At 59.9% G+C, this 23811-nt stretch overlaps 2 protein-coding genes and 1 non-coding gene across 5 annotated transcripts in view; 1 reads left to right on the forward strand and 2 right to left on the reverse strand.

Moving 5' to 3' along the window:
• The window catches only part of IFT140 (intraflagellar transport 140), a 72869-nt gene that overhangs the window by 39670 nt on the left and 9388 nt on the right, over positions 1 to 23811 (forward strand). For all 3 annotated transcript variants that reach the window (XM_059155331.1, XM_059155332.1, XM_059155333.1), the window contains 7 exons: positions 20230 to 20407; positions 20842 to 21032; positions 21367 to 21462; positions 21762 to 21894; positions 21969 to 22112; positions 22810 to 22938; positions 23048 to 23230. In XM_059155331.1, coding sequence (XP_059011314.1) covers positions 20230 to 20407; positions 20842 to 21032; positions 21367 to 21462; positions 21762 to 21894; positions 21969 to 22112; positions 22810 to 22938; positions 23048 to 23230 — 1054 coding nt within the window. The remainder of the gene's footprint in view (positions 1 to 20229; positions 20408 to 20841; positions 21033 to 21366; positions 21463 to 21761; positions 21895 to 21968; positions 22113 to 22809; positions 22939 to 23047; positions 23231 to 23811) is intronic.
• On the reverse strand, positions 1802 to 16579 carry TMEM204 (transmembrane protein 204). The gene is made up of 3 exons (XM_059155337.1): positions 15698 to 16579; positions 11422 to 11577; positions 1802 to 2543 (listed from the first exon to the last, which is right to left on the reverse strand). Exons 1-3 carry the CDS (start codon positions 15975 to 15977, stop codon positions 2299 to 2301), a joined length of 681 nt encoding a protein of 226 aa, XP_059011320.1. The 5' UTR covers positions 15978 to 16579; the 3' UTR covers positions 1802 to 2298.
• On the reverse strand, positions 18025 to 18150 carry LOC131820222 (small nucleolar RNA SNORA72). Its single transcript, XR_009349537.1, has one exon. It is a non-coding gene; the product is annotated as a small nucleolar RNA SNORA72 (small nucleolar RNA).

The following is a 23811-nucleotide window of genomic DNA, read 5'->3' on the forward strand; positions in this document are numbered from 1 at the left end:
AATTCAAGTCGCCTGAAACAGGCCCCACCCCCTCCTGGCCTGCCACAGAATGCCCTGCAGCGAAGGTTTCTGTAATGTTGAAGCACCTTTCAAAATAGCACACAAGCCCTAGTCCTTTGTCTAATTTCTAACACAGTGAGGCCAGACTTTGTGATGGAAGAGCCTTTTGCACGCTGGCTGTGGATGTGGACAAAGAGGGTTCTTAGTTTGGGGGGTGAACCGGAGTCCGGATGGTATGGACCAGCCTTCCTCTGGTCACCTGTCATTTAATATAAACACAGTCACAGACCGTGATGGACCACAAGGTCAACTTGAATACTTCCACATACCCTTACATGGTTGTATGTGTAATATAGTGAAGCTGTAGATCTTAAATATTTTACTATTTTTTTGGAAGACTATTATTTTTAGCATGTGATTTGGGGTCGAGGGGAGTCCTTTGCAGACAGTAGCTCAGAGGTTCAAGGAAGGTCAGACTTGAGTGTTGCCATGAGTGTGCTGGTATCAGACATGACCTGGTTATTTCTACAGTGTGTGATGAGTTAATTATAAATGGTCAGGCAATAGATGCTTTTTTGGTCATTCTCAATTGCTCTTTTTTTTTTTTTTTTTTTTTTTTTTTTTTTAAAGATTTTATTTATTTATTTGTCAGAGAGAGAGTGAGCGAGAGCGAGTACAGGCAGACAGAGTGGAAGGCAGAGTCAGAGGGACAAGCAGGCCCCCTGCGGAGCAAGGAGCCCGATGCGGGACTCGATCCCAGGACGCTGGGATCATGACCTGAGCCGAAGGCAGCTGCTTAACCAACTGAGCCACCCAGGCGTCCCCTCTTTTTGGTTTTTTAAAGATTTTATTTATTTGAGAGCGAGAGCAAGGGGAGAGAGAGCAAGAGGAGAGGGGGAAAGGGGGAAGCCAGCTTCCCACCAAACAAGGAACCCGATGCGGGACTCCATCCTGGGACCCTGAGATCATGACCTTAGCCAAAGGCAGACGCTTAACTGACTGAGCCCCGCAGGTGCCCCTGCTTTATGTTTTCTAAAGCACCAACCCCAATCCTCTGTTCGTTCTTCCTGGAGACGAACCACACGCTGATCTCCACACTCTCTGGAAGGTCGAAAGCAGCAAGGCCTAATGTTTCTTAGCAGGAGGCAGCCTCATGTCGGGGAGGCAGCCAGCTGGCCTGGGGCGGACCCAGCTCTGCGTGCTACCCACGGCCCCGTGTCCGTGTCGTAGGAATCGCTGCCACCAGGTGGCGCCGGGTCAAGCAGTGCAGTGTCCAGATGGCCCTCACAGGTGTGGTCAGCCAGTCTGGGGCTCTCGGGGGTGGCGCCAGGTCTGAACCCCTCCCATGCAACCCTTTGATGTTTTCTGTTCCGCCTGGGGTGTTAGCGCAGATTCACCTTGCCCAGATGTAGGACCGGGGTTGTTTGGAATCGGTGTGTATTGTCAAGGCCATCGGTAGCCCACCCGGCATCTGGCTGAAGCTAGGATGAAGATTTTTGTAGGGAAAAACCTAAAGCAATCTCTGTGAATTGTCTTTTAAACAAATAGACCTTTTTTCCCCTCTTACTCTGCCAATTGTTGGTCTGCCGTCTCGCAGCCACAGTGCTCAATCTGTGACATGGGCTCGGAGACTCAGTTGAACGGAGGTGTGGATAAGGGCCCACAGCTGTGTTCCCACCAGGTCCTGAAAAGGTTTCAAGCCTTCTCTTGCCACCAACCCACAAAAATGAGAGAAAAATCGACCAACTTCTTTGCACCCACGTGGCAGCACAGCGGATAAAACACAAGTTTTACACAGTGGTGGGAAGTTTGCATTTTATTTTAACTTAAAAAAAATAATCAGGAGCAAAACAGGCATGTGGAACACAGTCCTGTCAGAAAGCCCGTAACCGTCTGGTTGTAAATTGAGGCACTCGAGGAAGACCACAGACCGTTCCAGAAAATCTTCCCGGGTATCCTGCTTTACCACAGTAACTACGACCGAGGACCTGCTCCTCAGCAGACACAGAATAAATTAATCCTAGGCCAAGGTGCCAAGTGAGCTGGCCGCCACCATCTGTGCACGTTGGCCGCGGTCTCCTCCTGGGAGCGTGCACAGAAGTGAAGCCGAGTCGTGGGTGCGTCAGAAGGAGGGGGGCGCAGGCGGTGTATGACCGCACAATATACGTATATATGACACGTATATATAGTAAACGTAGCCAGGTATCGCACATGTATATATAGCAAACCCCGCGCATCACCCGCACAGACAGCCCTTGGGCTCCCACACCGTCTAGTCACAGCAACAGAGTCCCGGGCTCAGCACGGCGACTCCACGTACTCGTTGTCCAGCCCACGGCGGAACCGCGCGGTCAGGGAGCGGCTGATGACAATCACCCGGGGCCCGATGCAGTCCTCTCTCCTGTGAAGAATGTTCCAGATGAGCATGGCAGCTGCCAGGGTGGCCAGAAGGCAGGCGCCGATGTTCAGATAGCAAGACCAGGACAGGTTGGTGTATGGGCCGATTCTGTAGAATGTCACCAGCCCAATGACCAGGACAAAACCTGCAACCAAGAGAGAAGTGTTGAGATAGCCTTACTCAGAGCCAGAAGAAGACTGGAAATGGGCTGTGGAGCCCCACAGGAGCGCAGCGCCCTGCTCTCCCCCGCCGCCCCCTTCCTCCCCGCTGTGTCTGCCTCGGGGTGAGAGCCCAAGTCATGAGTGGCCCTTTAGTGTTGAGCTGCTCTGTCGGCCTCTGTGAACTTCTGTGACCTTTGGGAGGCTGCAGAGGAACTGTGTGTCTACTTAATGCTTGGGGGGATCCCCAAGAAAGCAGCCTGGTCCCCACGCACGCGTCCTTTGGTCTCCAGGGCTGGGCCACGTCCCAGCCACCCTGCCCGTGGAGGTAACGCTGCTGCCGCCTGGCCCTCGCCCCCCCGACGGAGCCAGCCTCTCCTCTGCCGAGCACCTCGCCGGCTCACAGAAGCGCCTCGCCAGCTCACAGAAGCGCTTCATTCATTCAAGTGAAGGGAGACACAGAAGCTGTCTAAGTCGTCTCCAGGAACAGCTCACGTCAGTGACTAACTTAGTCCTGTGTTAGCGGTTTTCTTGTTCTCTGTGTTCGCTTCTAGAGGAGCTAGAGGTTTTCTTCAAACTCCAGAACTTGGAATGCCCCACGCCCGTGTGATCCGCGGTGGGGTCGGGGACTGTGGACAGGCCTGCAGACATGGCCCGTTCTGCTCTTGCCTCCCCTCACCTCCACACACTGCACTTCGTCCTGCGGGTGCCCGCACACCCCCACACCCCTCCTCCTGCTCACTTCCCCCCACAGCCTTCTCTCCTGAGTGTGGACAGAGCCCCGTGCGGACCTGACGCTGTCGGTGTCACTTCCTCTCACAGCTTGTCAGTTCTTGCAGTAGGAGAACCAGCGTTCCCTGCCTGGGACCTGTCGGCCGGGATAATCGGGCACTGATGTCTGCTAGAGCTCAGGGCTGAGTCCGGGCTTCCCCAACAGGGATAGAGGAGAGGCGGCACTGTGCTGCTGCCTGGGAGGCTGGTCCAGTCCAGCCGCCGGGAGGGGCCGGATGAGGCAGATGAGGCAGGAAGGCGGCACATTGCTGAGTGGGGGTCGCGTCTGGCTGGGGTGAGGGGCCCAGGCGGTGGCAGGGGCCCAGGCAGCCCCCAAGCTCGTCTTTTCCAGCAGCACCTTACCTTCCATGGTGGTGAGCTGGGGGGAACTGTTTCCTGGAACCCAAAGTGCCTGACAAGGACAGTCTCTCACAGTGGTCCGGATGGAACCCTCTTGCCCCTCCTGGACTCGTCTCTGTCCCCTGCCCTGGGCTCTGGCCAGGCCAGCCTCCCACTGCAGTCCCTCCCCCTGCCCGGTGCTGTGACATCCGTCCGTCTGTTCATGCCGGTCCCTCTGTTCCCCACAGCCTCCCCTGCTTTCCTCAGGAAACCAGATCATGCACGACCCCTATGGCCCCAGAGCTGAGCCGCGGTAGTGCCAGCTCCTGGTTCTGGAAACTTGTAAATTAGTGCAGGGCGAGGGGCAGGGGCAGGCCTGAGCTCTCCCGAGCACAGGCAGTTCGGTCTCATTGCCACTGTACCTTCCAGAAAGTACGGAGGAAACATTTGTCCCCCTCAGTCACATGCCAGAGGACCGTGGCGGTGACTGATCTCTGTGCTGGTTCTCTGCAGCACTTTGTGGAGCTCTTTATATGCAGAATGCTTCTAGATACTTCCTTTCTGTTAAAAATAATGCATTCTCTTTGCTGTGCACACTGACAGAAAGAAACTTCTGGCATCTCTCTCTCACAGCGAGGAGTGTGTCCCTTACTCACAGTTCTGTGGCACCAAGGTTTGCCTTCCTGCAGAAAGGACTGGGAGTGCATTTTGTGCCATGAAAATGACAGTGCTTATTGTGTCCCCTCATGTTTCTGCGTCTTTGGACATTTTTTGCCAGGCAAGGGAGCTTGTTTGACCTGTTTCAACAGGACTCAGCATGACGGGGTGGGCAGGGATGACAGGAGAGGCAGCTAGTGTGTGGCCGGTGCCTGAGGTCACAGCGAGGTGGTGCCGGCTGGGGGGCAGGTGTTCTCGGTGAGGCTGGTGGGAACCTTCAGGCAGGGAGCCAGGCCGAGCAGAGAGGGTGGTGCCGGCAGGGTGGCGGTGGAGGCCAGCATGGCGGGAGGGAACTCCCCGCGACGGCTGCCGTCGTCCAAGTCTGTGTTCGCCCTTTGCCAAGCACCATGTGGGGTTGCTGTGGTTGCAGAAACATTTGAAACTCCGACGGGCGGCCTGAGCTCCGGTGTTGCAGCACCACTGGCTGCGTGGGAGGTGTGGGGGCAGAGTACAGAGGCAAGCCCACGGAGACCCCGTGTGTGGAACTGAATGCACTGTGGGCTCTGGGGAAACTTTACAGTGACCAAGCCCATCAGGGGGACAGGGCTTGTTTGCCATGATTTCGTCACTTGGGGTTGGAGCCACCACAGGATGCCGGTTCCCACGCCCTCCTGTAGTTTGCACGTGCATGTGCTCCGCAGCATGGCCCGCGCTCCACAGGAGGGCCTGTCGTGTGCGCTCGACGGAGGCATGCTTCCCTTGTCCTAGGGGAGCTGGCTTTCTTCTTCCAGGGGTGCAGATGAAGTTTATCCCCACAGCGTGGGGCTCCAGGTAACTGAGTCACCCCGGTCCTGTGTGGTGAGCGCAGGGTAGTAGGGACAGGCCCGCGTAAACCCTGCCAGACAGTGGTGGCAGGCAGTGAAAGTAGTAACTCATGGGACCAGTGACAAAGTGATGCGCAGAGCAGCCGCCGGCTTCCGGAACCCCACACCGCACCACCGCGCCGTCCCGTCCCTGAGTGGCAAGGGTCTCTCAGGCCCATGCGAGGGCTGGACCACAGGGCAAGATGTGGGACTCTGTCCTGTCTATACTGGTCAGCGCCACAGGGTTTCTTAACTGCCTTGTTGCTTGTTTTCTTGAGGTCAGTGTCATGTATGCATCTGTCTTTGAACACAGGGCAGGTTAGTACTTTGTCGCTGTCTTCGTCTGTTTATCCCATTCTCCCTCATGTTTGGCTCTTTTGCCTGCAATGCACACAAACCCAGAGTGTGGAGCTACTTCTGTGTGGAGAGTCAGATTTGTATAGTAAAGATGAAAGAAAGGGCGCTCCGGGGCAGGTCGGTGGGCTAGAGAACGTGAACTCACAGAGGCACGAACAAGCTGAACCTCACTCCCCATGCCCTGCGAGGTGATGGATCAGTATCAACACGGAGCTGGATGGACAGAGTTGGAGGGAGTCTGTCCGTCCAGAGCACTATGAAGTCCCAGCAGGAGCAGCCCCGGCGAGTCTGCAGCCCCGCGGACAGTGCGTCTCAAGTCTCCAGCCTCACAGGCTGCCCCTCACTTGGCTCTTCTCTCCAGGCAGAGTGGGAATGGAAGTCTAGTTCTATATCCTCACGTGAAAAAAGACTTGAAGAATCCACATGTATGTGACTTACTCTGCGTAAAGACCCATGTTGGCTTTTACTTGGTTTCAGTTCAACTTAGAACACATATAGTAAGGAAAAGGGCTTGGTTCCCCAGCGTTAAAAAAAAAACGAATGTAGAAGGAGGCTCTCCTGACCAGGAGGATACCAGGAAGCTGCTAGAACAGTGGCCCAGGCTCAGAACTTCCAGAAGAGCCTGAGCTGCGGTGGATGTGATGTTGGTCCGGCGCAGGGACGGGTGGACCCCACCCGGGCCACTGCGGGTGGCACGAACTGCACAGACACACGGCACGTGGAGATCTCCCGTGTGTGCCACATTTCAGCAGTGAAAAGCCGCAGGGACATGGACAGGCACATGGCCTCGCTGGCCACCTCCAGCCTCCGCCTTGATGCTGGGTAACTGCCATCATGTAGACATTCTTCTGAAATCCTGCTCGCTGTTTGCTTCATGAAATTCTTCTGCTGGGGGAGAGGCGAGGGCTCTGGGAGTAGACCCAGTCTAGGCTGGCCTTAAACCTCGGGCCCCCCATCTCTGGCAGGCCCTGCTGTGCAGACCCCCTCAGAATTGTCCCAGAGACTTTTCGCCCAAGACTTCCCAGTGATGTTCATGTTTGTCCAGAAACAAACGCAAGCGGAAAGTTTGTGCAAACAGCCCGAATTCTACATGTGGGGTCCCATCCTCATGAATTTCTGTTTCCAAAGCAAACAGCCCCTTCCTGTGAGCAGGCCACGCGGGCGCTGTGAATCACGGCTCAGCCCGCAACGCATCCCTTCCCTCTCACTTCCTTCCTGCCTGCTTCCAAAGGCTCAGTGCCTGTCAAAGGGGCCTTCCTGCTGGAGTGACGGTCAAGCACGTGCAGATGGTAGAAGGAGAGACCATGGGGCTGAACCCCGAACCTTCCCACAGCAGACCTGCCTTGCATGGCACCTGCGACGGCTTCCAGAGAGACCATCCACAGAGCGGACTCGCACGTGGCCCGCCTCCGGGCATGGCCGTGGTTGGGGTGTCCCAGCGTCTGTGAGCAGTGACATGATGGGATCCACGTGTTCCTCCCCAGAGGCAGGGATTCTGGGCAAGGAAGAGCTAAACGTACAGCGGATCTGGTCGTGTTTACATGGAACTGAGCTTCTGCATGGCGCCTGACGTTCTGCCACTCCGAGCAGCCTGGAGGACATGGACGTAAGGGGAAAACGTGGGGCGCGGCCTGTGTGCGGACCAGCGCCAGGGAAGCAGGTGCCAGAGACAGAAAGGCACGTTGTCCATACCGAGCCGGGCACTGCCTTACTGTGAAAAACAGGAAGTTGTATATTCCTCTGAGAAGGTCCCGGAGCTTATGGGAACAGCAGAACCCCACTGGCTCAGGAGATGCCAAGACAGCTGCCACTTCCCAGTCCGCTGGCCCATGAGGCCTGATAGCACGAGCGTTCTCAGGGGCACAGACTACTTAGGGCATCCGTAGAGTTTGCCAGCGTAAGAAGAAATGTTAAGATTTCCAGAAGCCAGAGACGCGGAGCCCAGAGGCTTCCGCAGTGATTCTGCTCCCTCCGTCATCCCATGAGTTGGGAAGGCTTTGTGTCAGGAGGAGGGCCGGGCCAGGTGCGGGCTAGTGGGGGTGGGCAAGTCCACCAGCCGCAGGACGTGTGTGCGGGGCAGCACCCTGAAGTGCAAGTGACTGTGACCGTGGGCTGAGGGCCCGAGCTGCACCTGTGCGTTCGCTCGCTTAGGAGCGGGACGTGAGCTCAGGCCCGCCGGGCAGCGTCCCCACAGGAGGTAAGGACTCACTGGAGACGGTTCCCAAGGAGAGCCCGGTTCCATCTCAGAGGCAGTCAGAGCACAGCACAGAGCAGAGGCCTCTGCAAGTCTGCGTTTGAACTAAACGTTTGTACTTGAATTAAACCTGTTAGCGGTGGCGATCAGGCTTTCAGAAGAACCGAAGTCTGAGCACGCTGCAGTGTCGCTCACATGACTGAAGGGAGCCCAGACCAGAGTTCTGCAGACGCGGAGCTGGGCCAGCGGAGGAGCCCAGAAGAGCTGTCAGATTGTCCCATCTAAAAATTTTTGCCTGGGACCTAGCTTGGCCAATCAGTCCTGTACAGCCGGCAGCCAGGGCCCAGGACTTTGAGCACCCAAAGAGCCACAGGATGGCCACCTTAGGAAATTTGGGCCCCACCGGCCAGGGCGGTCCTCAGGCCTGCTGGTGGGGCTCTGGCACGGACTCCAGGTGCGGCAGGGCGTGCCCCGCTCTGACCGCAGGGCAGTGTGGTGTCCCCAGCAGGCCCACAGCAGGAAGTCAGGACGGTCCCAGCGGCAGGCTGGCGTCAGCTGCACAGCTGCCCAGGAGCGTAGGGGCAAGGTGGGCCATCTGGGGCCTCAGAACTTGACATGGCACCTCGACATCCCAGGGACAGTGAAGGAGCCTCACACCAAGGGTCCCACCAGGCGCACTGCCTGCCGAATCCGCTCTCAGTGGCCTACCGTGCTCCAGGCGTCACTCGGTGTGTAATGCAGCGTCCGCGGTAATCATGCCAGGATGACCATGTGCCTTTGTTCATATAGCAGGGAGAGCAGACTCACACAAGCAGCCGTCGGCCAGAGCAGGAGAAGAAAGGCCAGAGGACGGGTCTGCAGAGTCAGCCTCTAGGAGCCTGAACGGGTGCGAGGCTGCAGGAGGGGGTTGTGTGCGCGCGCGTGGGGATTAGCCCATTGGCCAGCGCCCGGGCAGGTCCTCATCACAGATCCTCCGGGCTCCTCTGCCCACCCCCACGCTCCTGATGTCATCACAGGGAAATTCGGGGTTGCACTGGGATGATCAGTTCATGGAGGTGGAATAAGGGACAGAAACTGGTCTTTTCAACTTTGAGGTAAATTAAAATTACACTTGGAAGATTGTGCAAGGAAGCTGGAAACTAGTGCGTGTGACTGCGTGGACAAGGGCGGAATACAGCAGGTGGAATAGCTGGGAGTGACTGGTCTGAGAACTACAGCTTCAGGGCCCCACGTGTCCCTATGACAGGGTGCCTCGGAGGAGCAGGTGTGAGGAGCAGGGCCGGGTGCCCGGACGGGAAGGGTGGCGGGCGGGCGGGGAGTCCAGCTTGTCCGGCCTCCCCGTGAATTCGTCAGCACCTTCTCGCCCTGCTGCCCACCCTCCAGCCCCCGCGCTGGGGACTGAAGGTTCGCTTGCATAACAGGTACCAGCAGGCATTTCCCCTCCTGGGACAGGATATCCCGGCGCCCTTCAGTCTCTCCCTGACTGTTTAAAGCAGACCGGAGCACAGGAAAAAACCTAACTCTAAAATTAGCAGCATGGTGGAAGAAAGACACGCGGCTGCATTCTGTACTGTTTGTCAATGAAACAAGTCTAAACACGGCCAAGTGCATTTCCTTTTTGGGCAAAACAGACCTGTGGGAGTGATGGTGGGACGCCTCGGAGAGAAGCCTGCAGAGCCTGTGCTCCTGGCTTTTTCCAGCAGCCTTTGCAGGTCTGATGGTCTGTGAGTGGAGCCAGCACCAATGTGGGGACAAACAGGAGAGAGCACCCCTGTCCCATGGCCAGGACAGGCCCCAGGGTGCCTGGGGATGCTGCCAGACAGCTCACATTTCCTTCACTGGGCTCCCCAGTCTCCACTTGTTCAACACATGTGTGATTTGAAAGCAACACTGTCTTGTTCTGGGATGAGGACTCGCCACAAGTAAGATGTCCATTTGAAGCCAAGGCCACGCTCTCTCTCCCAATAACTCTAAGTAAGTAATGCCATGGCCCGTTTGTTCTCCTGCAAGGAGTTATTTTCAGGATCAAGAGCTGTTCTGTTCATTTCTTCAGTGCCTGGATATCTGTTCCTAATCTTCCACTTCCTTCTGGAAGGGATGGAGTTTCAGATAAGCCCATGCGATAGAAGTGGGCAGCCTCAGTGAGGCTGAGGACCCCATTTCTGCCTTATGGCCCTAAGGTCAGGAGAGGGCAGAGGAGTGATTTTTCTGAACAGTCACTGTCCTCTGGGACGTCCGTGTTTCCCAGCTCCATGGACAAGGGAAGGAGGCCGAGGGGGTCAGAGATCCCATCTCACCCATCTCTTTGCTTCTCAAGACCAGCCTGACGGGAACAGACAGAGGTACCAGCCCCAGTTCCTATGGATCGCAGGTGACAGGGCTAAGGCACATGGCCAACTGCCTCAGCCCCAGAGCTACTCTTCCCTGGAAACCGCCTGGTCAGCCCTTGCCATTCCTGGGCCCTGCAGGTGACCCGGCTGTGGGGAAGTGACTGGTCCAGGACCACCCGCCTTCTATTAAAAGGCACAGGAAGGCCTGTTTCCAATTCCTGATTCCCACCCAGGTCACTTTCCAGCATGTGAATTCCTGCCAGTCTGTCAGCCTCATTCTCCAGAAAGATAAGGGCCGGGGCCATTATTCCCGGAGTGATTCACTTCGGACTTCCTGCCGTGTCTTTACTGGGGCTCCTGGAACTGTACCTTCGGTGCTGGGGCGTGCCGCCACTCTCCACCGGCTCATCACGTCCCCACACCCCGGCACACGTCATACTTCCGCAGGCCCTCCGCTCAGATGTTCCCCAGTGGGCAGCAGAAAACCTGAACATCTCCAGGAGTCCACGCTCATTAATCCTGACCCGGGGAGAAGGAGGCGAGGCGGGGTGGGGGGAAGCCAGCAGAGAAGTCCCTCTGCTCCGTGGGGTCACGTGGAGAGCTTCTGTGGCTTCCGTGGCCACTTGTGCACAACTTCCCGAAACAGTACTGTCTGTCGTTTGCCCCGCTGCTGCCACCATTCTCAGCCTTTCAGGACCTTGGGTGTGCCCGTGTCCTTTCTCTGTTCACCCTGCAGCAGTCTCACTCCTGTTGGGGGCAGGGGCTGTTGGGTGCGGGAGCCACGACAGGGCGTGTGCTCAGGTGCGAAAGTGTTCTTGGCACTTTGTGCTGCTCAGGAGGGAGAGCCCGCCACTGGCCCGGCCGGGTCCCCGGAAGCTGCACAGGTCACGGAGTGTGTAGATGGGCCCGGCCAGAGCCTCGTGCTCTGCTGACCTCCCCGATCACGTGGCGTTAGTGGGGGAGGCGGCAGAGGAGGCGGCCTGCGGCAGGCTGCCGCATCATCACAGGAGGGGCTTTAGCCCAGGCAACCAGCCACGCTGGCTGCAGACGGGCACAGAACGGAGCAGATGCCACACACCTCAGAGAGCCAGCCCGGGAGCCTCGAGTGCCCGCCCCCAGAGCCCCTTCTCACAGCAGGAGAGTGCAGGAGCATGGGGGCAGCCGGAAACACACAGCGGTGCTCGCTGCAACCTCAGTGCCCTCCCCTGTGTTTCTGTCTCGCTTCTGCCCACAGCGAGAGGTGGGAGGGGGACCCACGGGGGTCGCGGGGATGTGAGAGGACCGCAGCGGGCCCGCCAGCCCCACACAGCTGAGAGTGTGGTCGCCCTGCCTGCCCGGGGCCCGGGATACTCACTCGCCAGCTGGAACGCGGCAGCCATGGCCTCCTCCCAGCACTGTGACTCAGATGACATCAGGGGCAGGCCCGTCAGCCCCAAGGCGAAGGTGAGCTGTCCCGCGGCGAGCGCGGCTGTGGCCACCAGGTTGCAGGCGCGCATCATGTCGAACTGCACTGTGAGAAGGACAGGGAACAAGACAGGTGGTTGGCTTGGACTGGCTCCCGCCTCTGTCTGCTCCCGGGGCCTCACTGACCCGCCATCCCTGGCCCCTCGCTCTCTAGCTCCCATGCACTGTCACAAAAGGTCCACGGAGGGACACAGCTTCCGCATGTGTAGGCAGGATCACGCCCCCTGGGAAGTCAGGCCCCTCCCCCACGATGCCCCTGCCCTGAGAGCAGAGAGGACCGTGGCTGTCTCGGCCCTGCCCCACCAGGCCCCAGCCTGCCATTGTGTCTGTGACTGTGGCCCACAGGTGGGCAGGTGGCCTTTGTATTTAGCGCCTGAGAGCCCGGAGCGAGCCGAGACGTTAGGCCTCTGCCCACCCCAGGTCCGGCTGCCCCTGCCCATCACGTGTCGAGCGGCTTCCTCCTCCCTGTTGTCTGTTGGAGGCTGAGGGCTCCTGCCCCCTGCAGATTCCAGGCCTTTCCTTGAGGCCAGCACAGACACGGGCAGGGCCATAGCAGCAGAGGCCTGGCCTCTGGGAAGTCAGGGTGGCCCTGAGGGCAGAGGGGCTGCTGGAGGATGACAGCCCCCACCCATCGAGCTTCCTCATCGTGCTGAATCGCTGAATCAGCAGCTGCTTCTGCCATGGTTGGCGGTGTAGATGAGCCACGTGGACAGTGAGCGCGGCCAGTTCTACCCTCTGACTTTTCTCCCCAACGCCACTCTCTTGCCCGGGCTGGGGGCGCACGCTCTGCTCGTCAGGGCAACTGCACAGTGTCTCTACCGTTGCTAGAATCCCTCACACTCCTCTGAGTCAGTAAGCACCTGGGGTGCCAACGGCGGGGCCTGGCGCGTGCGGGCTGCTGGTGCCAGGGCGGCAGTGGGGCCTGGTGGAGAGGCACCAGCACCCACATTTCCTCACCTCCCCAGGCCAGAGGTCACTGCTCAGGCTGAGAGCCAGGCTTCAGGCCAATTTGCCTGAACCTTCCTGGCTGCCCACACGGTCTCCACGGCGGAACCCATGGCACAGCCAGCCTGACCAGTGGCCGCATATGCGTGCCAAACGCCAGACTGGTCCTGCTGTCAGGACAGATCGGGCTCCAGGCCGGCCCTTCCTGTGTGCTGAAGACTGGCCGACTTGCCTCCCCTGCTTTTCACGTGCTCTTCTGGGGTCTTCACGCCCTGTGTTCTTCGCAGTTAGTTTTACCAACACGTGACCACGCAGAGGTTCTACCCTCAGAGGTGCTCGGATCTGGGAGGTGGTGTGACCTCAGAGATGACGGGCGGTAGATACAGTGGGCACTCGGATTCAGAGCCAGCCCAGGGAACTGTGGGCTTCCCCAGCGCAGCGTCGCACGCCGGGCAAGGAGTCTGTGGTGCACACTTGCACGGAGAGGAGCGGCCGGCCCTCCTGCGCTCTCCACCCAGCTCTCTGTCCTTCCTGGGGTGCCGAGCAAACAGCACACCCTGGCCACCCACGGCCCCCCGTGGCCTCCTCACCCCATCAGCCTCTGGTCTTGTGGATGTGGAAGTGTGGGAGGGGGAGGATACAGCAGTGACGGCCTGCAGACCCGCCACCTGCCTGAAAAGTTTGCTTTGCAGGCCACACTCTGTCCGCCAGCCACCTGGAGGGGACCTTTAAGTGGGGAGGGGCGCACCGGGCGCTGGTGTTTGACGGGCTGTCGTCACCGTGTGCGTAGCCTGGGTAGTGGCACCCCGCAAGGACGTGGCAGGAGGGTCTGTGGCCGGTCCGAGCGTGACGCACACCATCGCACCCCAGCCCCAGTGCCCTCTGTCTGCCTCGGTGGTGAGACTTCTCACCCGCTGGGGTCAGAGAGTGGTGACCCCCCCTGGGCAGGGTGCCCCAGGTTTAACCGCATGCCTATTCACCCCTTCCTCGCTTTAGAAAAGGAGGTTAGGGTCCTGACAATGTCTGGAATCTGGAACGACAAAGAAACGCCCGGAGAACAAGTCCGACCAGGATTCATCCCTGCCAAGTCCCCACCGCTTCTTCCAGTGAGGAAAGCCCCCCGAGCAGGGGTAACCATCACGACCGCCGCACACAGCCCAGTGAGGTAGAGGGAAGGAAGAGCCCCCGGTTCTGGAGGACAGGGCTCCACGTGCCGTATCACTCCGGAACCCTGCACACAGTTCCCTGACGGAGTCCAGGACATCAGGTGGGGCCACCTCACCACATGTGCCCCATGACCACGGGTGTCTTGGACTTTGGGCTCTGCAGGGTGTTGCCAGGACCCTGGGAGCAGAGCAGACGAGCATGACGCCCATCCCTGAGCTGCCGCCACGGCTCCCCCACCCGCCGCAACGTCTAGAGTCTCTAGGACGGCCTGACTCTTGCACCTGAGACGGGGAGCTGGGGATGGATCAAGTCAGGCCTGCGGCCACCAACATCAGACTCTCCCGGATCGGGATGACTGCGGAGTCTGCGGCGCGGCAGGGCGCTCGGTGCTGAGCCAGCGCGCATCTGAGCATGGCACCAGCTGCCCCTTTCTCCCCCATCCCTGCACCCAGCGCAGTGGCGGTGCACAGGGGCTGGGGTATTCCCTAGGGGCCTGAGCCTGGGAACTTGGAAACCAGGTGCTGGGAGGCTGCTCGCAGATGAGCCTCCGGCTGCCCTGCAGCCTGAGCACACGGACCCGGTGAGGAGTGCGTCAGGGACTCAGCGTCCCTCACAAGAACCTTCCGTGGTGTCTCCCTGGTTTGGGGCACACATTGGTGCTCAGAGGCTAAGGCTCAGCCGCCACAGATGTGTTACCAGCAGCGAGGTTGTTGTAGAAGTTCCACAAAGAGCTTATCAAGTCAGGGAGGGACAACAGGCAGCTGGCCAGGTGGGCAGGGGGTCTGGAGGCAGAGCACATCCCCACCCCGTGTACCCTCCTGGCCTCAGCAAGGCCGCAGAAGGTATGGATGCCCAGGGAGGGCACCTGCTCGACCCTGCAGCCCAGGTTGGGAGTGCTCTGTGGGCCGGGCAGCACAGAGCCCACACTAGAGCCGCAGGGTCACTGGCTTGCATGACTCCTCAGGACAGCCCCAGGACCCAGCGAGTCCCCTGGGACACAAGGTCAGCTGCACTGAATTCCGAGAGTCTGTGGAAAAGTTTGAAAGTCCTGTGCGTCAGGGAGGTGGGAGGGGCTGACAGAACCCCAGGCTGTGTGGCAAGGGGCTCTGAGTGGGCAGACTGGGGTTGTCCTCCCCCCCCCCCCAGGGACCTCGGCTGAGCACGTGTCTCTTGCAGCCTCCATCTCTTTGTGGACTTGGATGCCACCCCCGCCTCACTTCCTCAAGTACACCGCCGCACTTCCTCCAAGCACGTGGCAGGTGGGGACATTCGTACCCCGAGCACAGAACTCCTCACCTGTGCTCCTTGAGGACTTGTCGGACGCAGAGCAGTTAGCAAAGGCCCAGCCACGAACTCGTGCTCTCAAGGGGGCGAGCTCTGCCTCCTGCCTATCTGTGAGCGAGACCCTCGTCAACAGCTTTGAAGAGTCAGCTTGGGAGACCTCTGCCTGTCAGCGGCTGTGACCTCATAGATGACACATTAGGTGACCAATGTCTCATTGCGAGCCTTCCCACCCACACACTTGGACCTGACCCCACGGTCAAAGTCCACTCCCCACCTTCCAGAGCAGTAAACAGACCCCACTGCCAGCGATCGGCCAGGGTCAGGACAAGACAGCAAGGGACTCTCTCAAGAGCCATGGCCGGGAGCCCCTTCTCTACCCTTGTGGCTGGTCTCCCAGAAGTCCTGCCTCAATGACCCCGACAGCTGTGGAATGAAGTCAGAACTCAGCCACGTGTTTTTAAGCTCCTTGTTTATTTTACTCCCTAACAAGGTGTATTTTCCACCAAGAAAAGTGGGTCCTTCTTGATCTGGTTAGTGTGTCTGCCCTTTCCCCGTGCGTGGAGGCAGAGAAAATCCCCACCTCCGCACAGGAAGAATTCTGTTCTCGAGGAGCCGGGGCAGGTGTGGGCCCCACTGGGAGGGTGGGTTCAGAGCTCGGGGCTCGCCCGGGTTGCCCGTCACCAAACACATGCCCCATGCCCACCTCGAGCCATCAGAGCTCGCGGGTCCTGACCTCCCTATAAAGGAGGCACAAAGATAAGCAGACTTACGTTTGACGGTGCCTCGAGCCTCCTGGAAGCCTGCCGCCTCAGAGCCCCAGCCCACAGCTTCACAGTCCCGTGAGTCTGTCTGCCCCGGCCGCAGCCCGGCACTCGGTCCTCCCCGGGCCCTGTCCGCCAGCCAGCAGGACTTCCACAGCCCCACGCTCCGCTTGCGTCCGTCCTCCAGCGTCTGGTACACCCAGTTGGGGGTGAAGGCCGCCACGTTGTTGAGGACAAGGGAGACCAGAGCCACCAGCACTGCCGTGGCCACCAGTTTCTGGACAGTCATCGCTGACTGCCGGTGCTGTCCGCCGGTTGTGGAGAAAGTCCCAGCCCCACTCAGCTGCTATGGCCAGGGAGAGCTGAGACCAGCTAGGGGCTGCTAGAGGACATCAGCACTCATTCTTCGAAGCATGAGGAAGGCCCGTGTGACAGGTGCAGTGAGCTCACCTCGGGCCCTCCTTACCCTCCCTCCTGCACCTGGAGCAGGGCCAGGCCTGAGCTGCAACCGGCCTCTCGGCCCATCCTTGGGGGGAAGCCGGGGCACCCGCGAGAGTCCAGAGTCGTGCGCGCGCCGTCTTCCTGGGAGGCAAGGCCTCTTCTTCCCACACGAAACCGGAGAGGTGGGCGGCAACGTGGGGGTCTGTCCCGCCTCACTCCTGAGAACCAGCTCCACACAGCGGAGCCAGCAGCCAGTCTCGGAGCAGGGCCAGGGCTAGCTGTGCCGGGAGCCGTTCCGCCTCTTGCCGCGTGCGACCCTGCCCCGTGCCTCCGCCGTGAAACAGCTAGTCCTGGAAGGCAGCGCGCCTGTGGCGGGGAAGTGCGTGTGCGTGTGTGTCTGTGTGTGTGCGCGCGTGCGGCCCCCCACCGCCCCCCCACCGCCACTCCGCAGAGAGGAAATGGTTGTTTTTGAGGCTGTTTTTTGTTAGCTGGATGGAGGGCGTAGCCAACTGCAACAAATAGCGGCCAGGCCACGGCAGCCAGACACTAACAGGATGTGTTTCCTGATAGGAAAGCAGGGCGGCCTTCTCAGCTCCTGCTCCGGGACCCTCCTCCCCTGCCCTCCCCACCTTCCTTTCCTAAAGGGAAGGCCCGGGTGCCTGCCCAGAGCAGACTCATGGTCCCACCTATCTGTCTCACACCCCACCAGCCCTGCGCTCAGGTACTCCACAGCAGCCATGGAGGCAGGTGGTCCCCACGGGGCACACTCCTGCCCTGGGCCCGGGGCCTGGGTGGGCAGGGCGTGGGTGGCCGGTCACCCACAGCCATCTTGTGGTTCCCCCGGGCATGTAGGTGCCCCAGGGCCTGCGCTTGTCACAGGGGTTCACGGACAGTGGACAACATGGCCCCGCACAGTATAGAGGTCCCCACTTGCCACCCAGATGGGCGGATCGGGGCCCATACCCACAGAACTGGCAGGCCAGAGCGTGGTCCTGGAGGGAGGTGCGGGAGGTGGGTCCTGGACCCACAGTGCAGGTCCCCCAGCAAGGTCTGAGGGCGGAGGGACTGGGGTTTGTGGCCTGGGCTGTGATTGTGCTGACCGTGTGTCCCGATGAGGGAGCTCAGTCCCTTTTGCACATGCGGACACGCAGGTCAGGGACGGTGCTGACCGTCTGAGATGCCACGCCTTGAAGCAGCTGCACACCTGCTTCTAGAATGCGCGCCCCGGATGCTGTCCGGTCAGCCTCAGGCTCCAAGCTGCCCGCCCACCATCTGGCGCGCTCGTCACAGGCGAGGAGGCTGGGGTGCAGGGAGGCCACACACCTGCCCAGGTGACAGAGGCAGCAAGATGAGCCCGGCAAAGTGGGACTGGTCTGGTCCCCTCGGCTTGCCTGCCCCCCACTCGCCTCCTGCTTCTGGAGCTTTGGGGAGCTCCAGCGCCTCTGACACAGCAGCCCCTATGTGCCTTGGAAGCCTCAGCCCCTGTTACTTTGTAGGTTTTTTCATTTTGGGGGGGGGGGGTTCTTAGTTTTACAGCTCATTTAGTGGCAACTGCTAATCGTTAAATGGGCAGGGGTTACCTTCAAAAATCACTAACATTCACTGAGCTGTCATCTCTCAAGGGTGGTCAGAGGCCTGGAGTCGCACACATAAGGTCCATCAGAAGGGCACCTGGGTGGCTCCGTGGGTTGAGCGTCCAGCACTTGGTTTCTACTCAGGTTGTGGTTGTGGGGTCGAGCCCCGCATCATGTTCCGTGTGCAATGCAGAGTCCGCTTGAATTCTTACCACACCGCTGCCTCTGCCCCTCTCCCTGCTCGGGCATGTGCACATGCTGTTTCTCTCTCAAATTAATAAAATCTTTAAAAAAAGAGATGCATCAAATACATCAGACCTGTTCTATCATCAGCCTTGATCAGACTAGGGAAAGAACCAGGTCTGGGGACACATGTGTGGTCTTGACATAGCCAATTTTTAGTCTGTCCTGATTATTACAAAATCAGAACAGCAAAAATATTCCCTGGCCCCCATTACTTGGGATCACATGTCTATAGGGGGCTCTGCACCTGCTGCAGGCAAGGCACGGCCCCCCGCACCACCAAGCCTATGTCCCTGCAAGACAGGGGTCTTTGGGGAGTCGTTTGTCCTTCCACTCCATGAGGGTTTGGCCCACTTCAGCATTTCTTCCAGCAGACTTTGTAGCAAATGCATCAACTGAGTTCTTTCCACTGTCTTCTCTCCTTGGCCTGTGTCCTGTCCCCCCATCTCTGCTCCAACCTTCTGGGGGTTTCAGGGGGCCCCCATGGCCCTCTGCCATGGCCCCCTTCTCCCAAAAGGACTAGGACCACTCAAGAGTCCCTAGGGACACAGTGTAGTGCGTCGCCTCCACAAGGAGGCTCTTCCAACACTTCTGCTTGGAGGGATCAGTCCCCCACCTTATTTATTTAAGTCATTTATCCCTGGGTGGTCTTTGATGGCTGCTGGATCCACTATCAGCTCCCCTACCAGCTGGTTTCTGGAGACCCTGCCCCGTCCACGATCCCGATTCTAGCTGGGAGCCACAGGCCTAGGTACAGAATATTAGTTAAGAGTTACCCTGGGGTGGCACCTGAGTGGCTCAGCGGATTAAGCCTCTCCCTTCCTCTCAGGTCATGATCCCAGGATCCAGCCCCATATAGGGCTCTCTGCTCAGCAGGGAGCCTGCTTCCCTTTCCCTCTCTCTGCCTGCCTCTCTGCAGATCTCCGTCTGTCAAATAAATAAAATCTTTCAAAAAAAAAAGGGGGGGCCCCAACCTGACACCCAGACATCTCAAGGACTGGTCCTTCCTGTGTCCCCCTGAGTTGCCCGTGCTGGGCATGGGGGTTGGCCGGGGGTGGGGGGGGTTGGCGCCTGCCCTGTTCGTGCACATGATGGCTGGGCGGGCAGGAGCTTAGTCTCGGAGCGGAGAAGCTTGGGCTGTGTGGTGGGCCGGGAGGCCCTGAACCCCGCAAGCCTGAGTAGCAGGCCTGAGAAGGGAGGCCTGTGTGGCTGGTTCCAGCAGCTTTCAAGACAGGGCTTTCCAGAAAGGGGGGCCGTCTTCAGGCAGGGCCCCTGGGCAGCCATGTGCTCTGGCGTCTGCGCCTCTTGTGCTGATGAGGAGCAGATGGGAGGACGGTGGGCGGGGCGGCAGGAAGTGCCGGAGCTGTGGGGGCCTGGCAGCTGTTCCAAACCCAGAGCTCCTCGTCCTGAATCCTGGTCCTGGTCCTGCATCCTGGTCCTGTGTTGAGGCTGGTGGCAGAGCTCACAGGCCACCGGCTCGGCCCAGCGGGAGGGGCCGCCCCCGCCCCCGCCGCTCTTCCAGGGCTCACTTCCCACCCCCAAGCTCGGCGGAGGCCACTGGTGGCCCAGCTCATCCCACTCGTGCGCATAGCAGGCCCGGCAGCACTAGCCCAGGGAGGCACAAGGGAACCGGGTCAAGGAAGGGCTCTGGGACAGCTTCGTGTTCCTCAGCTTACTCAGCGTTTCCCCTTTAACGGCAGAGATCAGCCACCTGTTTTCTGGACGCAGCAAAGGGTGGGGGAGAGAGTCCCCGATACCCCGGGGGCATGGAATATCTTGGAAAAGGCTCCCATGTGGGACGCATTTGGAGAAGGGAAGGGCTTGTGTCTGGCCAGCGTAGCCCTTGCTGCATGGAGCCTCGTGGTGGCCCAGGAGCACAAGGACAGAGTCCGGGGGACATGCAGGATCGTCTTCAGGACCCCCACCTCCGTTCAGCCCGGGCCCACCAACAAACCCCACACTGGGCCTCACGCACTGGTTCTCAGGGGCCTCATGGCCAGGGCTCCGCAGCATCTTCTCCCTGTGTTTCCCTGCGGAGGGCAGCTCAGCCGCCTCCACGGCTCAAGGGTGCAGGGAGGTGTGGCACCAAGCAGGCGGCTGTCGTGGTAGGGAGGAAAGCGGGTGTGTGGAAGGCCCGTCTGAGAGGGTCTGACTTTAGCCTGGGGAGGGATCGGAGCCACGTTGCTATGCTGGTGAAGCCTGTCGGGTCTGCGTCTTGGGGCGGTGGCAGGGGCAGGAGTACAAGGGCTGCGAGCTCACAGGACCGCCGCATCCCTGGCACAGTGAGGCGGTCTGGGAGAACATGGCGCGCATGTGCGTGAAGACCCAGCGGCTGGACGTCGCCAAGGTGTGCCTGGGGAACATGGGCCACGCGCGTGGAGCACGGGCACTGCGGGAGGCTGAGCGGGAGCCGGAGCCGGAAGCCAGGGTGGCCATGCTGGCCATCCAGCTGGGTATGCTGGTGAGTCGGGCGCTGCCCTAGTGCAGGCAGAGGGGGAGGTGGGCGGGGGGCAGGCACTGGCCTCACAGGGCAGGCCAGCGTATGTGGGTCTGGGCCATGCGGTAGCAAGGAACAGAAACCCCCTGGAAGGAGTTGGAGCCAGAAAGCAGAGTGAGGCCTCTCCCCTCTCCAATGTCCTCCCCTGCCCATACATGCGCTCACGGCATCGAGAGAACCTAGGGGACCAGGCGGGGAGGGGACGGGCAGACACCCAAGTCAGCTCCTTGTTCACAGGATGCTGTGGCAAGTGGGGTCTCCTCCCCAGCGTGCAGGGCAGCCCCCAGCCTTCCCGGCCAATGCCATAGGACGGAGTGCTGCAATGGCATATGGTGTTGCTGCCTGCGGGGGCCGCTGTCTGGGAGCCCGAGGGCTGACATATGCTATTCCATCTCCAGGAGGATGCGGAGCAGTTGTATAGGAAGTGCGGGCGCTACGACCTCGTGAACAAGCTGTATCAGGCCTCTGACCAATGGCAGAAAGCCGTGGAGGTCGCAGAGCTCCATGACCGTATCCACCTGCGGGCCACCTACTACAACTACGCCAGGCACCTGGAGGCCAGCACTGACCGCGGTCTGGCCCTCAGCTAGTGAGCGCGGGGGGGCCCCATCTAGACTCAGCCGGGGAGGGCCCGCTTACTCCGGCTTCTTCCTCCGCCCCAGTGAGGGTGTAGTAGGAGCCCGTAGAGGAAGCTTCTCCATGAGGCACTGCCTCGGGGAAGGTGGTGGCCTCTGGGTGTGCAGGGGGAGCTTGAGCTCACTTTCACCAGGAGAACCTCAGATACAGCCCACCTCCCAGCCCACACTGGGTTCTGGGTCTCCAGGCCCGGGGTCACTGGCTGTACCATGGCAGCGCCATGACCCACTGGGCGCCGACATAGGGTGACACCATGGGGAGAAGCTGCTGTTTCTCTTCTCTCACAGCTACGAGAAGTCAGATACCCACCGCTTCGAGGTGCCCAGGATGCTATCGGAGGACCTGCAATCACTGGAGATGTACATCAGTAAGATGAAGGACAAGTGAGTGTTGTTGCTGGTGGCCGGCAGGCGGACCATGGGTTTGCCATGGAGCTGGGAGCCTCCCTCTGTTGCTTCCTGTGGGAAAGTGGGGGTACCGATCCCTCCCTGGGAGCTGCTCCCCAGCCTACCAGGGTGGGGCCTCTCCAGACCCCGGGCCCTCAGTCCTGGCCGAGCCACCCAGCTGGCACACTCCCTCCTGGCTGCTGGCCACGTGAATGCACGGCGAGCATGGCATTGGGGACCCGGGGATCCTTTCCAGGGGCCGCAGGCCCTGAGCGGGGCTGGTGGGCTCGTCACAGGACCCTGTGGCGGTGGTGGGCCCAGTACCTGGAGAGCCAGGCCGAGATGGACGCAGCGTTGCGCTACTACGAGCTGGCGGAGGACTACTTCTCCCTGGTCCGCATCCACTGCTTCCAGGGCAACATTCAGAAGGTAAGGGTGTCCCGGGGCCTGCGGGGCATGGGGAGGCGCAGACAGAGCCCCAGGGCTCCCTGCTCTCTCTCCAGGCTGCTGAGATCGCCAACGAGAGCGGCAACTGGGCAGCGTCCTACCACCTGGCCCGCCAGTATGAGAGCCAGGAGGAGGTGAGGCAGGCAGTGCACTTCTACTCGCGGGCGCAGGCCTTCAACAATGCCATCCGTCTCTGCAAGGTAGGTGCTGGCGGGCACACAGCCCCGGACAGTCCATGCCACGCAGGTGGGCAGGGGGCCCCTAGAGAGCTGCTTGGTGGGCGCCACATGCCCCCCGGGGCCCGTTCGCACAGCCTTCCTGCTGGAGTGACTGCTGCTGCTCCCTGGTCTCAGCCCCCAGGGGCTTTGTGAAGTGCTACCGAGAAGCCCTTCGGCTTCCATGGCTCTCCTGCAAGCACGTAGGCGGGCTCATAGCTCGTGGCCTGTAAGCAGCAGGAAGGACCTTCTGCATGTGTGGACGGGTCCCAGCCTGGGGCTCGGAGACCTGTGTTCTGTTAATAGAAAAAAGAGGCCCCCAAATTCTGGTGCACAGACTGCATGTGACCATCTTGACACTGGTTAGAAACCATAATCAGGGGAGCACCTGGGTGCCTCCGTCGTTAAGTGTCTGTCTTCGGGTCAGGGCCCTGGAATCGAATCCCATGTCGGGCTCCCTGCTCAGTGGGGAGTCGGCTTCTCTTTCCCTTTGCCTGCCACTTCTCCTGCCTATGCTCTGTCTCTCTCACTCTCTCTCAAATAAATGAAATGTTCAGAAAGAAAGAAAGAAAGAAGCCAACATCACGTGGGCCAGCAGCGTGCCCTAGTGGGGATGCTGGGCTCCCCTGTGGCAGCCTTAGCAAGCCCCACAGGAAGCCCTGGCATCCACTGTCCCCCACAGGAGAATGGCCTGGATGACCAGCTCATGAACCTGGCACTACTGAGCTCGCCCGAGGACATGACCGAGGCAGCGCTCTACTATGAGGAAAAGGGCGAGCACATGGACAGGGCGGTCATGCTGTACCACAAGGTGAGCGAGGGCAGGCACACCAGGGCCTGCCTCGATATATGCCGGGGCCACTCAGGCCTTCTCGGGGCCTGGGGCTTGGGTGGCTGCTCAGAGCGCCTCCCATCCACAGGCCGGCCACTTCTCCAAGGCCCTGGAGCTGGCCTTCGCCACCCAGCAGTTCGTGGCCCTGCAGCTCATAGCAGAGGACCTGGACGAGCGCTCAGACCCCGCCCTGCTAGCCCGCTGTTCTGACTTCTTCATCGAGCACAGCCAGTACGAGAAGGCGGTCGAGCTGCTGCTGGCCGCAAAGAAGGTACGATTGGGAGTCCCCGCTTGGCACCCACTCGGGAACCGAGGCCTGGGAGCCGCCTTTTCCAGCCTGAGTGGGCATGGCTTCACCATCTCTCTCGGTTATGATTTCCCAAGAGGCCCGTGACTCCCACCTGCCCCGGGGGGAAGGAGCGCTAGGAACAGGCTCGCCTCGCACAGCCACTCCTCTTGTAACCCCCACAGCCAGGGAGGTGAATGCGTGGTAAAATACACGTACCATATAAGTCACCATCGTCGCTGGTTTTTAAGGGTACGACTCATTGTTACCAAGTGCGTTCACACTGTGGTGAGAACCGTCTCCGTGCCCCTGTTTTCATCTTGCAAAGCTGAAACGCTGCCTCACCAAATGCCAGCCCCCCGGCTGCTCCCCAGCCCCCGCCCCCTCTTCTGTGTGTGTGCGTGGGACCATGCCAAGGACCATTGTACCTAGAATCACACAGGATTCGTCCTGAGTCCGGCTTCCCTGAGTGTCACATCATCAGGCTTCATCCATGTGGTAGCAGGTGTCAGAATGTCCTTTGTTTTTGTTCTGCTTTGTTTTGAGAAGAGAACATGCGTAGGCAA

The sequence above is a fragment of the Mustela lutreola genome, chromosome 17, assembly GCF_030435805.1.
Source record: "Mustela lutreola isolate mMusLut2 chromosome 17, mMusLut2.pri, whole genome shotgun sequence".
Lineage (NCBI taxonomy): Eukaryota > Metazoa > Chordata > Mammalia > Carnivora > Mustelidae > Mustela > Mustela lutreola.

Coding starts and splice junctions, on each gene's coding strand:
- TMEM204 (XM_059155337.1), bottom strand. CDS start 15,977: ATGACTGTCCAGAAACTGGTGGCCACGGCAGTGCTGGTGGCTCTGGTC. Junction 11,578..15,697: donor GGCTCGAGGCACCGTCAAAC/GTAAGTCTGCTT, acceptor TCCTTCTCACAG/TGCAGTTCGACATGATGCGC. Junction 2,544..11,421: donor TGCCGCGTTCCAGCTGGCGA/GTGAGTATCCCG, acceptor TCTTGGTTGCAG/GTTTTGTCCTGGTCATTGGG.